Source organism: Puma concolor, chromosome A2 (genome assembly GCF_028749965.1).
Source record: "Puma concolor isolate L17-30 chromosome A2, mPumCon1.1.hap2, whole genome shotgun sequence".
NCBI classification, from domain to species: Eukaryota; Metazoa; Chordata; class Mammalia; order Carnivora; family Felidae; genus Puma; species Puma concolor.
Genome location: NC_141668.1, coordinates 7,632,940 through 7,647,056, shown reverse-complemented (window position 1 = coordinate 7,647,056; position 14,117 = coordinate 7,632,940). Strand labels below are relative to the sequence as shown.

The 14,117-nt window shown below is 51.4% G+C and overlaps 1 protein-coding gene and 1 long non-coding RNA gene across 3 annotated transcripts in view; one reads left to right on the top strand and one right to left on the bottom strand.

Annotated features, from left to right (window-relative positions):
* Nucleotides 1-2,173: 2,173 nt before the first annotated feature.
* On the bottom strand, nucleotides 2,174-4,656 carry LOC147582976 (uncharacterized). The gene is made up of 3 exons (XR_015244193.1): nucleotides 4,538-4,656; nucleotides 3,930-4,071; nucleotides 2,174-2,684 (listed from the first exon to the last, which is right to left on the bottom strand). It is a non-coding gene; the product is annotated as an uncharacterized LOC147582976 (long non-coding RNA).
* The window catches only part of ZNF282 (zinc finger protein 282), a 27,279-nt gene continuing 17,372 nt past the window's right edge, over nucleotides 4,211-14,117 (top strand). Inside the window, exons 1-2 of one of the 2 annotated variants that reach the window (XM_086687365.1) lie at nucleotides 4,211-5,293; nucleotides 7,585-8,004. In XM_086687365.1, coding sequence (XP_086543491.1) covers nucleotides 4,604-5,293; nucleotides 7,585-8,004 — 1,110 coding nt within the window. In that variant the 5' untranslated portion in view covers nucleotides 4,211-4,603. The remainder of the gene's footprint in view (nucleotides 5,294-7,584; nucleotides 8,005-14,117) is intronic. The other variant, XM_086687359.1, reaches the window with a different exon arrangement.

Sequence of the window (14,117 nt, the reverse complement as noted above, 5' to 3'; positions counted from 1 at the left end):
TTCTTAGACTCCTATTCTAACCGTATTATAATTACTCCAAAGCCATACAAACTGACAAAATTCCAGCAAAACTATAACATTTTGTTTTAAATACACAGTACACATTCGACTGCATTTTACTTAAAGCACAGGAAAACAAAAAGAAGGCATACCAAAATAACAATGATGGATATAGGGTGCTGGGGCCATTCAGTGGTTCTTTTTGGAAAGTGGGTTCTTCCTCCCCGTGTTTGTAATGTAAAATACTTTATGTCCAGCATCTATAATGCTTTTATAAGAATAAGGCTTATCGTAATGAAAAAGTTCTTGGAAAGGAAGTCAGGAGGCCAGAGTTTGAATCTCATTTTGGTTTTCTCATTCCTAGTATGAGGATAATGCCCACTTTACTAACTTTACATAGGTCACTCAAATGAGGAAAGGTCTTTGAAAGCACTTTGAAACATACTGCAGGCCTAAGAAAGTGTTGACATCGATGCAGAATTACTTGTTGACCAGTTAAACAATTTCCTGGATGTTGTTGGTGCATCTTTTCGTTCAAGGCCAGGCAGCGGTTGTTTCTTCGCTTCCAGTCTGCCTGCCTGTGCTGGGGAGAAGCTGGCCCGAGACGGCAATTTGGGAAGCAGTGGGAAGAACAGTATGTGTGAGCAGAGACTGAAAACAAAGCTTGATGCAGAAAGTGTCAGACCTATCTATATAATGCGTTCACTTCTACCAGCAACTTATGCCAGATAACCAGTTTTATGTATATGAGGAATTGTAACAAATTAGAAAGGCGGGCACATTACTGGAGAGACGGGGCTAAACAGGCTGAATTCAAAATCAAGGAAGCACAGAAAGCAGTCTACATACGTTAGTTCTTGGCGTTGAATTGTAGTTGTAAAAAAATTGTGTAAGGAAAACAATATCTACAAGCCAAGCTCACTGAGTAAACAGCAAGATGAAAACAATGGACAAGAATAGTTCAATCAGTCCCATGTTTATTAGCCAATAAGTACTGATTCGGGATGCTCATTGCCACAGGGTGATCCTGTAAGGCGGAGACAGGCACACTGTTTTGATCTCGGCTGAACGTGAGACGAAGCCGGGGACCTTAAAAAATAAATTGGTGCCAGGGCCCACCCTGGCATGGTCTAATTTGCCTGGGGTGGAGCCTGGGTGTTTTGGTTTTTTTTAAGTCCCCCCCCGCCCCCCCACGCGATTCTAATGTGCCTGCAAGTTTAGAAGATCCTAGAACAAGAAAGTGAATTCTTGGACTGGAAATGAGCAGTTAGCCTGCTTTACTGGAGCAGGGAGCTGTGGATCGGAGATTCATAAAGGGTCACTGAATCCACAACGGGCCGTCCTAATTTCTTGGAAGTAAGGCTATGGGCATGGTGGTTGAAAAAGTTCTGACTGATCGCAGTCGGTAGGACCTCTAGAGGCCGCGGGAAAAGCCGCATTCTCTCTGCTGCGCCCACTGCGGGCTCTGGCCAGAGAGACCGGGTGTGTGACACACTGTCAGCATACCGGACGAGCCCAGATGGGATCCGTTCTGGTGCCTGCAGTGTACCCTGACTCGTATTGTGACACTAGCAGTTTGATGAAGAATGAAAAGTGATCTTGGTGATGTCCTTACCGGCTCGGCTTTAACAATAATACGGGGTTTCACACCTTATTTGTCGCATTTAGGAAAACCAGTATTAACTCTGTAGGAGCACTGGACTTCATTTGGAATGAATTTTGACCATTTTTAGTAATCAAATCCACACTTAAAAGTTGAAGTGATGCCCGTCGGGAGGATTCAAGAGAACATACTGCGATTGTTAATTTACCAACACAAAACCTGTCTTCTGCATGCACAGAGTTTTTAAGCCCTGGACACCTGTCGCAGTAGAACTGTTGAGTAGCTAACTCAGGCACCCAAGCAATCACATATTTATTGACACTGAGCAAAGTACCGTAGTCATTAAGAACTGAGGAAGAGCCAGGGAACTTCACTCATCTGCTGTGCCAAGACTTGTAAAGAAGGTGACGAAATGCCTACTTGAAGTAGGCTAAGAATAAACTCAGGAGGGAAAAAGTAGTATTTTCTCTAAACTTTCTGCAAAGCAGTAATTCTCAGAAGTTAGTGAGAAAGAGGGAATGTGTGTGTGCATGCACGCACACACTGAAGTTTGAATAAAAACGTTGGCAAAGGTGGGTCTGAAAGGGCAAGTATGTTGGAAACTCATTAGTGAGAGCAAACTGACCTTAAAACTCTAGAATACAAAACATTTTGCTGTGACCCTCCCATCAGCACGCTGCCTCTTTAAGTAGCCGGAGCTTTATCACCTCGCCCCGCAGTGCCCGCCCCTCCATAAGCCCTGCCTGATTTTTAGTCACACTTAGGATATCAGCGACTTTGACACCCACAGGTTACCCTTCCTAGGAGGTTGGCAGCACTAGAGCCTAACATGAAGACAGGAAGTTGTCACCACAGACACGCCAGCGGGTGAGGGGACCTGCCGCTGCTCTGTTCTCCTTCCCGTGGGTTACACTGTAGGCCCTAAGCCTGCTTGGTAAATTAGGCGTGGGGAGACAACTGAGATAGGAGTGCAAATCCGGTTACCGTGTTGGCTTCGCTGAGTGAATCTGGAGGTTCCCTTCCTCAAATAAAGCTTGTGGTTGTTGAAGGGGCGTGGAGTGCATGGGGGCAGCAGGAATACCTAGGAAGTGATAGACACACGTGTTGGGATTCTTCAGAGAAAAAGAACTAAAAGGGTATATGGAGATACATTCTAGGAATTAGCTCATGCATTTACGGAGGTCCCGAAGTCCTATGATCTGCCACTTGCAAGCTGGAATACCAGGAAGGCCAGTTGTGCAATTCATTCTGAGTCCAGAGGCCTAAGAACCCGGAGAGGTGATGTCCAAGGGCGGGAGGAGATAGATGTCGCAGCTCCAGGAAGGAGTTAATCTGCCCTTCCCCTGCCTCTTTGTTTTATTCAGGCCCTCAATGACTTGGATGAGGGTATCTTCTCCATAATCAGTCTACCAATTCAAATGCTAATTTTTTCTGGAAACACCCTCCTAGGCACACCCAGAAATAATGTTTTACCAACCATCCGGCCATTCTTGGGCCCGACCAAGTTGGTGTGTAAAATGACCCATCACAACACATAAATGTTCTGGCATTTATGAATGCCCTCTCCTTTGGCCTCTCCCACATCCTCTGGTTCAGCATCTATCACTTCAAACACCCTGGCCAGAGCAGTAGTTATGGAACTTCTAGTGAGGAGATGAAAAGCAGTTCCCACCAGAGAGACAGAGGGTCCACAGCCTGGGTCTCTTTCCCTCACAAGAGCTGTTTATTAACAACGATACTTGACATTTTATAATCCACATTGTCCAGCTGCTTACTCTGCCCCTCAATAATTTAAACTGCCTCTTGGTTACCCAGTGACTCAGAGAAACAGGTCTAATGACCAGACAGCCCTCCCAGTATGAGATCTCCTCGCCTTCCTAGCACAGCCCTCAGCCCCATCAGGCCATCGGTCACTGGAGTACCCATCAGAGGGTCTGTGGGCAGTGCTGCTCCAGCAGCCCCTTCCTCGGGCCCTTCTTGTTTTCCTTTTGGGAGGTGTCCCTGATCCATTCTCCCCCGCCCCGCCCTGCCTCCCCTTCCCTCCCTCCCACCCAGCTGTAGCTACCACTGGTTTTTGTGGCCTGTGGTCACCAAGCATGGTGGTTCTAGAATAATGCTGGTACGGTGAAAGCTGTACATTTAAATTCTGTTTGAGTTCAGTAGCTTTGAGCTTATCATGCAGGGAATAGAACCTTCACTAGCCTGTAAGCTCCTTGAGGATACGACTTTCCACAAGATACTCATTCTGTATCTGGAAAGGGTGTCTAACAGAGAAACCACTTGATAATTATTCATCGGAATATGATGCTGTAAGCACAGGTCTCACCTGGGCCGACAATGCCTTTTATTTTACTAAGTGCAATGGGACCAAAGGGTACCAGTCTGGGGTGATTCTGTGGTAGGCCTGCCTCTACACAGGGCAGTAAGTAGCTTTGGAGATCTTGGTCTTTAGAAGAGAAGAACTAGTCCTTTAGGAAGACAAAGTAGATACAATTTTAAGGATAATTGTAAGACATCTTTGGGGGGTAACTACCTTAGTTGGGTGCCTATTATGTGCTAAGCACTGTTCTCGTCTCATTTGATTTTATAGCTGTGGAATAGACATTTGCTTCATTTCTATAGGAAGAGACCGAGGGGAAGGTCAGAAGTTAAACTGCTCACGGTCACAGCTAGCGAGTGGTGATTTTGGAACTTAAACTCAGGTATATCCAACTGCAAAGCCCACCCTCTGCCTAAGCAGTACCGGGCACATAGTAGCTGCTCAGTAAATATTTGTGGAATGAATGAGTGAATTTCCCCCTCACCCTAATCTCCATCAGCCTACCAGGGCCTCCCCCTGGTTCCTCCTCTGATTTAGCTTGACGTTTCAAAGTGATGTTGACCTATATTTAAAGGTTTTGGAAGAGGCTGCTATTAAAATACGGTGCACCTTACCTGGGAGGAAGAGTTCGGCCCTCTTCTGACACGTTGGCCCAGATCACTTCTCTGTCATCCAGACCAATGCAAAGGCCTGGAATTGGTCGCGGTAAATTTGGATTGGGAAGAGGGAGAGTGGGAGGTAAAGCCCGTGAAGGAACGAGGGAAGGGGAAAGGCCAGAAGATACAGTCCGCAGGCACAGTTACTCTTGCAAATTTTTCAGTAGGGTCAGACACCATTTCCCTTGGGGATGCCCAATACATATTTGCAGCATTAACAGAAATCGGGACCCGGCATTGTTTGGGACTCTGGGGCCAGGCATCCCACACGCAGGGATCCAACGAGCATATCCACCCAGGGCCACCTGGGGGGCGGCGGTGGGCGTGGCCCAGGCCCCGAAGTGGCCCCCGCCGGTCCCCGCGGGCGGGCAGGAGCTCGGAGGCCATTGGCTGGCGAGCTGGCGGCGCAGGGGCGGGGAGCGCCGCCGAAGGGGACTGTTTGCTCCTACGGGCTGTAGATGGAGCTGTCCGGCCCCGGCGAGGGGGAAGGCGCCTGGAAAACGTTCTTCTTCTCCCTGGCCGGCCCGAGCGGGGAACAGCACTCCCAGGATGCAGTTTGTGTCAACACGGCCGCAGCCTCAGCAGCTGGGCATCCAGGGCCTGGGGCTGGACAGCGGGAGCTGGAGCTGGGCCCAGGCTCTGCCCCCGGAGGAGGTCTGCCACCAGGAGCCGGCGCTGCGCGGGGAAATGGCCGAGGGAATGCCGCCCATGCAGGTGGGTGCAGCCCCCGCCCAGCGCCATGGCCGCGCCGCCTGGCCGTGGGGGCGGGGCTGCGGGCGCCCGGGGGCCCTCGGCGTGCGGGCGCGGAATCGGAGGCCCCGGTGGGCCCGGGGCCCGGGCGGACTCGCGCGGCAGGCGGGGCGCGGCGGCTCCGAGCAGGCCCGGCCCCGAGTCCCGCGGCCGGCCCCGGCGCCCGAGCAGGCCCGGCCCGCGCGCGCCGCCGAGCAGCAGGCCCCGAGGCCGCGTGCACGGGGTGCGGGCGCCCGGAGGAGGCCCCGCGGGGAAGGGGGCCGAGACCTGGCGGAGCCGTGACCGCGGCTCACCTTCGCGCCCGGCGGCCGAGCGCTCGGCCCGCCGCACTCGTGCCCCGGCCCCGGGCGTGTGCGCACCTGCGTACCCCAACAGGTTTACACCGTAGCCACTTTGACAAAAAGATATTTTTGGATGTTGTATTGCCATCTTGCACCAAGTCTAACGAGTCATTCGCTTTTCCCTTGCACCGGGTGTGACGGAGGAGAGGGGCCGTCGAGAGGTGACTTTGCCTTCTTTTCAGCCGTTGGCAAACTTGGCTGCACGTTAGAGTCACCCGAGCGTTAAGACTCCTGACGCCCAACTTGGCCCCAACCCAGTGAAATCAGCGTCTCTAAGGTTGAGAGGAGACACCAGTCAGTTCTTTAAAGCTCCGTGAGGATCTCAGTGTGCAGAGGAGTTTGATAGCCAGTGCTTGGGAGCTGTGTACTGTGTAAAAGGCGAGGAGGTGGTGCCCATGGAGACCTGGACGGGTCTCCCCGCCCCCCCGCCCCCGGAGAGTGTGGGAACCGACCCTGGGCGGATCCCCCAGAAGCCCCCTCTGTTCCTGGCCTGCTTCTCGACCGGGTTCTGACAAGTTAGCCGGGAGCTGCTCCGTTGTGTTGGATCATTTTTCAGCCTTAGGTCTCCAAACCTTCCAAAAGCAAATTGGGCCTGGGGACGCTCTGAGCGTCCGCTGTCGGCCCTTGTCTCCTCCTATGGGCCCGGAGGAGTCAAGCCTAAATCTGCTCAGATGGATGGCTTTGATGGAAACATCGCCTCTTTCTTCTGCAGGGCCTGGCATTCAGGGCCCTGTTCCCCTTTATCCCAGGTCACCGAGCGATTCCCTGGAAGCTGTGGGGTGTTCCTCTGTGACGGTCACAGCTGCTTAGAGTTAGGGCAGTTGGCATGCCTGTCCCTAGCCTGCCCGGGTCACCCCTAAGCAGCAGGCCACCACGTTGCCCAGCCTGAGGGCCTCTTCAGCAGCAACAGGGAGAAAGGAAAACGATACCTCCTCCCATCGCACATGTAAGGAGAATTGGCTATCATCCCTGCTGTTGTCCATTATTAAGCCCTGGTTGCTGCTATGGTATGGGGCTGGTTCCCAGGTCACCAATGAACTGTGACCACCCCCTCTTGGTCACAGGGTTTAGCTCCCAACTTGTACCCAGGGGGCCTCACCTTCTGGGGGCAGAGCTGCACCCTGGGGTGCCCCTCCTCCAGGAAGCAATGACGGGACTGGGAAGTCTCCTCTTCCTCTTAGGCACGTCCTCTTCTCCCCTCGTCAGTGAATGTTTTCTGGCGAGCCTATTTTCATTTTAGAAAATATGAATAAGTAGTTGTGTATGGAAAAAAGGCTGCCCTTCAGCTCACTCACTGGGGCTCTCTGGTGGCTCCTTGGGTCACAGCCCTGCTGGGTACGGTGGCACTTTTCTCAACTGTGTTTTTGTTCCCTGCGGCACCTAGAGCTGCCCCATTTGGCGGTGAAACCAGGTGCCGTAGAATGACCACCACTTCTCCGTGCCTCAGTTCCATCATCTCGAAGGCGGAGATAATGATTCTTGCCCCAACCTGCTTAGAGATGGCTGGGAAGATTAGGGTCAGATGACTTACAAGAAAATTCTTACTCTGAAACAGAAAGCACTAGGCAACTCCAGAGAGAGAGTTCATCACTAAGTCTAGCCCCTGAGGAAAGCGGCTGTTCTGTGAAAGCGATATGTGACATTGTAGGCGGGGGGGGGGGGGGGTTGTCCACAGCCTTGACCTGCCAAGGGTCGAGGTAGGTGAACCAGTGACCATGGCAGGAAATGGGAAGGTTGGCTGGGCTGTTTGAGCTGTCACTGGGGACATTAACGAACACCGTGGCCTGGAGGGTGGGGGCATGGCGGAAGGGCGAGAATCTGAGGCATTTGATTCGTTGTTTCCTGTTGTCAGGCCCCACTCCCCACTCACATAGGGTCTCATCCCAGGCTGTCACTTTCTCGCTCCGCACACAGGCTCAAGAATGGGACATGGATGCCCGGCGACCGATGCCTTTTCAGTTCCCGCCCTTCCCAGATAGGGCACCCGTCTTCCCTGACCGCATGATGAGAGAGCCCCAGCTGCCCACAGCAGAGATCTCGCTCTGGACCGTGGTGGCCGCCATTCAGGCCGTGGAGAGGAAGGTGGATGCCCAGGCCAGCCAGCTGCTAAATCTGGAGGGGCGGACGGGCACCGCCGAGAAGAAGCTGGCGGACTGCGAGAAGACGGCCGTGGAGTTCGGGAATCACATGGAGAGCAAGTGGGCCGTGCTGGGGACCCTGCTGCAGGAGTACGGGCTGCTGCAGAGGCGGCTGGAGAACATGGAGAACCTGCTGAGAAACAGGAACTTCTGGGTGCTGAGGCTGCCGCCAGGCAGCAAGGGGGAGGTCCCCAAGGTACGTAGTGGTCCGCGCGGGCAGAGATGGAAGCGAGGACCCGCACATGTGAACAACTCTTGATTTCAAATTGCCAGTCCTGCCCATGAAACTCTCTGGCTCCCCCATGTGGGATTTCAGTTTTTCTTAAAGCCTGCCTCCACTTAAACAACCTAGTCTTGAATTTTCTAGCTCCGTGAGGCTGCCCTCTACCCATTGCCCGCGGAATCCGTGTGCTGCTTCTCTCTGTTGGCCTTTCCCGTCACCTTTCCCAATACCCCCAAGGTACCTGGGTGTCTGCAGACTCCTGCAGCTCTTCACTGCTTGGGGTTTCCCCTTGGCACCTACAGAGGACCATGAGTCATTGGTTATCTTTGGATGAACTTATCCGAGCGTGGCTGAGACACACCCCAAACCATGCTAACTGGAATTGCTAGGAAGTTGTGACCGTCCCCTCTGTGGGCCCCTCTTGCAGCTCAGAATTCATGCTCCATCTCCCCCTTCCATTCGCTCTCCCACTGTCCCTCTGGATCCTCAACATAGCACGGTCGATCGATGACCCTGCCTTCTGGTCCACTGAGAAAATGGGAGTCCCCAAAAGAGATGCACGTGAAGCCACCACGTTCATCCGATGCTGCCTCGGGCCTGCTGCCTTCCCTGTTCCTGCAGCCTTACTGGCCCACCCTTCACCGACCCCGGGGCTCACTCTGGCCTTCTCCCCCTTTCTCCTCTGGGTCGTCCACTCCCCCCTCTACTGGTTGCTCTAGACATCTTCGAACATTGCCTGTCTCTGTCATGAAACCGTCCCTAGACCCTGCCTCTCCCTCCAGCCCGTGCCTCATTTCTCTGCTCCTCATTAGAGCAGAATTCCTTAACCGAGTCATCAGTATTTGCTGTCTCCAGTTCCTTCTCTCCCTCCCCTTTTTCATCCTTTTATTATAGAAAATTCAAATATACACACAAGTAGATAGAATAGTGTGATGAACTGTCCTGTGCCGTCATCCAGTTTTGTTTTTTTTTTTTTAATTTTTTTTTTTAATGTTTATCCTTGAAAGAGGCGGTGGGGGGGGGGGGGGACACAGCGTGAGTGGGGGAGGGGCAGAGAGAGGGGGAGACACAGAATCCAAAACAGGTTCCAGGCTCTGAGCTGTCAGCACAGAGCCCAGCGCAGGGCTTGAACTCACGAGCCATGAGATCATGACCTGACCTGCGGTTGGACCCTTAACCAACTGAGCCACCCAGGTGCCTGTCCTTTGTCCAGTTTCAATGGCTGTCAGCCCTTGGCCCGTTTCCTCTAAATCCCTACCCACATCCCCTCCCATTTTATTTTGAAGCCAGTCTCAGATATCAGTCTTTTTTTTTTTTTTTTTTTTGGTAAATATTTCAGTCTACAGCTCTAAAAAGTAGAGTCTTTTTCTGAAATAATGTCTCAATATTGCTACCACCACAAAAGCCTCAGCCCACTCAGACATCCAGTCAGTGTTCACATTTTCTGGTCTTCCAAACATGTTATAATTTGTTTTCTATTAATTTGTTTGGATCAGAACTTAAGAAGGTGCTATTTTTTTTTAAGTCTTTTAAAATCTGTCAGTTCCTCCTTCGTCTCTTTCATTTTTCCATGAAAAGTGTCTGTAGAGGGGCACCTGGGTGGCTCAGTTGGTTAAGCATCTGACTTCGGCTCAGGTCATGATCTTGTGGTTCGTGAGTTTGAGCCCCATGATCCCCTGTGCGCTGATAGCACAGAGCCTGCTTTGGATCTTCTGCCTCCCTCTCTCTTTGTACCTCCCCAGCTCTCTCTCTCTCTCTCTCAAAATAAATAAACATTAAAAAAAAAAAAAAAAGTGTAGAAGAAAGTAGGCCGTGTGTCCTCCCAAGTTTCTGACTGTCTGGATTCTGCCTCTGCGTCCTCCATGGTCTCGGTGAACGTGTTCCTCTATTCTCAGTATCCCAGTACCTTGGTAATTGGATCATTCTCCCTGGAACCTCTGCCCACCAGGCTTATGCTGTCACCTCTCCATCCTGTTCGTCTTGCCAAAGCCTTCGTGATGTCCACAGTCAGTTCTGTCTTCGTCCTCTCTGCCCTGAAGGTGGCAATGCATACAGTAAGCCACCCCCTCCTTGAAACACCTTTTCACATGGCTCCCAAGTCACCTCTCTTGATTCTGCTCCTATCTACTCGTGACTCCTGCTCAGTCTTCCGCACTGGTTCACCTCCACTTCCCGACCTCTTCTGTTTGGAGAGGTCCGGAGCTGGGTGTTGACCTTTGACTTATTATCTACGCTCCCTCCCTCATGATTTCATTTCGTCTCAGAGTTCTGAATGCAGCCTGTGTGCTGTCGGCTCCCGAATGCAGTCTCCCCCTCCCACACTCTCTCTCTGTCTCTTGCCCAGACTTCCTTCTTAAATGCTAGATTCACATGTCTACCTGCTAATCCAGTGGTATTCAATTAGTATCTTAGATTTAACAGGACCAAACTGAACTCCCATCTTCCGCCTGAAACCTGTTCTAACCGAATCATCCTCGTCTCCATGGAAGACGACTCTACCCTTCCAGGTGTTCAAGCCAAAAACCTTGGGGTCACGTTTGCTTCCTTTCTTTCTCAACCCTCCTTCCAATAGATTGGTAAATGCTGTCTGCCTGACTGTTCTTCAAAATACTATCCATGGTCTAATCTCTGCTTTCCATCTCCACTGCTCCCACCATCATCTGGTGGGAACCTCCGTCGCCATGGTCTCCTGCCTGGTCTCCATCCTCGTCCCTCACCCTGTACAGTCTGTTCTCAGCAGAGCAGCCAGAGCGATCCTTCAAAAATATAAACCAGTTAGTGGCACCTGGGTGGCTGATTTAAGCCTCTGGCTTTGGCTCAGGTCATGATCTCGAGGTCCGTGAGTTCGAGCCATGAGTAGGGCTCTGTGCTGAAAGCTCAGAGCCTGGAGCCTGCTTCAGATTTTGTGTCTCTCTCTCTCTCTCTCTCTCTCTCTCTCTCTCTCTCTCTGCCCCTCCCTCAATTGTGCATGTTCTCTCTCTCTCTCTCAAAAATAGACATTTAAAAAAATTAAAAAAAAAAAATCAGTTACTTCTGCTTAAAACCCCCAAACGGCTTCCCTCTCATGCAACATAAAAGTCCCTGTTCCATCAGGAGCCCTCTCTCCAGCTGCACCTTTCTGACCTCCTCTCCCCTCCGCCCTTCCTGTCCACTCCTTCCCAGCCACGCAGTCTCACCTCAGGGACTTTCGTCCACTAGCAAGCTCCCTCCCTGAGTACCTACCTGGCCCCCTCCTGTCGCTTCCATCCGTCCGGGGGTCTGCCCTTCCATGCCCCTCCCCCCAAACAAGAAAACCACGCCCCCCCATCCCTACATGCTCTTTTCCCTGTCCCTGCTCTGTGCCATTGGTCACCTTAAGTATGTACTTCCTTTTTTTTTTTTTTTTTTTTTTTTTGTCCCCTTGGATGGTTTTCTCTGACTGGAATGTCATTTCTGCATGGTTCACTGCTGTGTCTCCTTGCCTATAGCTGTACCTGACTTTAGTCAGTATTCTAAAAGTATTTGCTGAGTGACTCTGTCCAGCTGGAGAGCTCCCACCTCCAAATAAGGGATTGGGTCTCCTCTGTCTCCATATCTGCTGAGGCAACCAAGGCAGTGACTTTGCCAGCAGAGTGGTGTGACGGCAATTTATTGCGGGCTCCTAGAACTGAGTTGTAAGAGTGGTTTGGTTCCTCCCGCGAATACCCCCTCCCGCTGCGGCCACAGACGCTCCTTCTCAGTGTGGTTTGGCACACTGCTTATCTGGCCCAACCGGCATCTCTTCACACACTGCCCTTTCCCCTTCTCCGTGCCGCATGCTTTAACCCGGCTCCGTGGCCTCTGGTGGCACCTTTGTGTGTTCTGTGCATCGGATCGGGCGTTAGGCGTTCCAAGTTGACATATGCCCTCGCAGAACGATGGGATGGGTATGGGGTCTGGGATCAGAGGACTAGGGTGTGAATCTCGGCTTTTGCCACGTACTGTCTTCCTACACCTGCTGAAGTCTGTTTTTGGTTGTCGCGGAGCCTCCTCAGTCCCTCTTTTGAAAGAAGTGAAGGAGAAGTAAATGATTCTGTAGGTAAATGCCCAGCTGGTCCTTCTGAGTTTCAGTATTCTCATGGGAAATGAAAATGATGATACGTGTGTCGCATGAATTGTGAGGATTCATTGATTTTGTTGATGGGACAACACTGTGTAGCTCCCTGTGTGTTAGTTATCTGTGGCTGTGTAACAGATTACTCCAAAACTTAGCGTATTTACCATCTTGTGCTTTCTGTGGGTTAGGAATTTAGGGAGTTTTGGCTGAGTGGGTCTGGCTCAGAGTCTCATGAAGTTATAATCCAGTTTATGGTCACCTGAAGGCTCAGCCGAGGCTGGAGACCCTGTCTCCAGTATGGCCCACTCACTTGGCTGATGGCAGGAGGCCTCAGTTCCCCACCATGTGGACCTCCCAACACGCCTGTTGTGTCCTCACGACATGGCAGCTGTCCCCCAAGACTAAGTGACCCCAGAGAGAGACCGGCGCGGAGCCGTAATGTCTTTTATGACCTGGTCTCAGAAATCGTACACATCGCTGCTTAATTTGTTAGAAGTGGGTCACTGAATCTTCTGCCCACGCTCAGGGGGAGGAGAATTGGGCTGTACTTTTGGAAGGGACGGTCAAAGAATTCGTGGGCCTATTGTAAAACCCACGCCCGTAAAGCACCATGAGAAAGTTAATTAACGTTGCTAGTAATAGTTAGAATTCATCGTGTACTCTTGGCCATGCTAAATGCATCTGCTTTGTCAGATCCAAGGAAGGCTGTTGTCTCTCAGATCCTCTGTGCCTTTTGGGTTCTATTGTGTCTGTTAATTGGCCGACAGATAATTCACAGATAGTCTTTTCTGTCTAGCCAGACTGTAGGCTCCCTGTAGTCTCCGGCCATGTCTCAGACTGTATCCTGGCCCAGGGAAGTTTTTATGAAGGGATATCTATTTCCGACCCCGAGAATATGATTCCAGAATTGTGACTCTTCATAGAAATGATGAAGTGAGGCCGAGGAGTCGGCCTGTTGGAAAAGAGAATGAACTTGGTTTTGGATACGTGTAGTTTGAGGTACCTAAAAGGCGACTGAATGGAGCCACTCAGAGGGCTGTGGAAATCTGAACTCTGAAGGCAACAAGGAAAGCCGAAGAGTGTCATGTGCAAAGAGGTAACCACTGAGGTGGTGCAGGGGATGAATTTGCCGAAGAAAAAGCAAAGGAACAGGGAAGGGGAAGGGCAGAGCCTTGGGGTTGGGGGAGGAAGAGGAAGCAGTAAGCTGTGGTGGGCGGGAGGAAACAGAGTTGTGGAAACCAACAAGGAGAACATTCCAGAAAGGCGATCTGCCCTTTCAAAGAGGTATGAAAGGGTGAGGGTTAACAAGAGGCCACTGATGACCATCCAGGGTGTGGTTTCGGAGTGTGAGGGGTTCATAGCCGGATTGTAAAGGGTTAAAGGAGGCATGGGTTGTGGAGAACAAAGTGCCAAGTGTGTTTCAAGCGAAGAGGGAGGGTAGGGTCTCGACGCGGCAGAGTTGGGTTCATCTTAGGTTGGGTGACCCACACGGGAGAGCCTGGGATGTCAGAGAGAAAAGATTGTTTGGGTTGAGTTTCCCGGGCAGGAGATGGAGGAGAAATGAGGGGCACGTTAGCAGGAGGGTTGACTTGGTGAGACCAATAGCTACCTGTGATCAGAATCTGGGACCGATGGGAGGAGGGAAGAGTTTGAAAGATGCCTCTCAGGGAGCGCAGCAGATGCCAACAAGATCAACTAGAGGCTTCCAAAGCAGCCTTGGGACAAGTGGCACGAACGTATGGTGGGTGTCACCTGCAGAATTTTGTGACTTTTGTCTAGCAGCAGGAAATTCAAATGCGGAAAGTGGTCTGTGTCGGTTTTCCCAGGTTGGGGATTTGCCGAAGTCTGGTGGAAGATCCAGGAAATTAGGAATTCTGTTCTGTCTCTAAAGATGGGTGATGCGTGAGCTATCACTCAGCAGGTGGCATATAGGTGTGCAGGATGCCCGTGAGGTTATGAGCACCTGATGTGAGAGCAGACAATTCTGTCCTTTTTTTTTTTTTTAACTTTT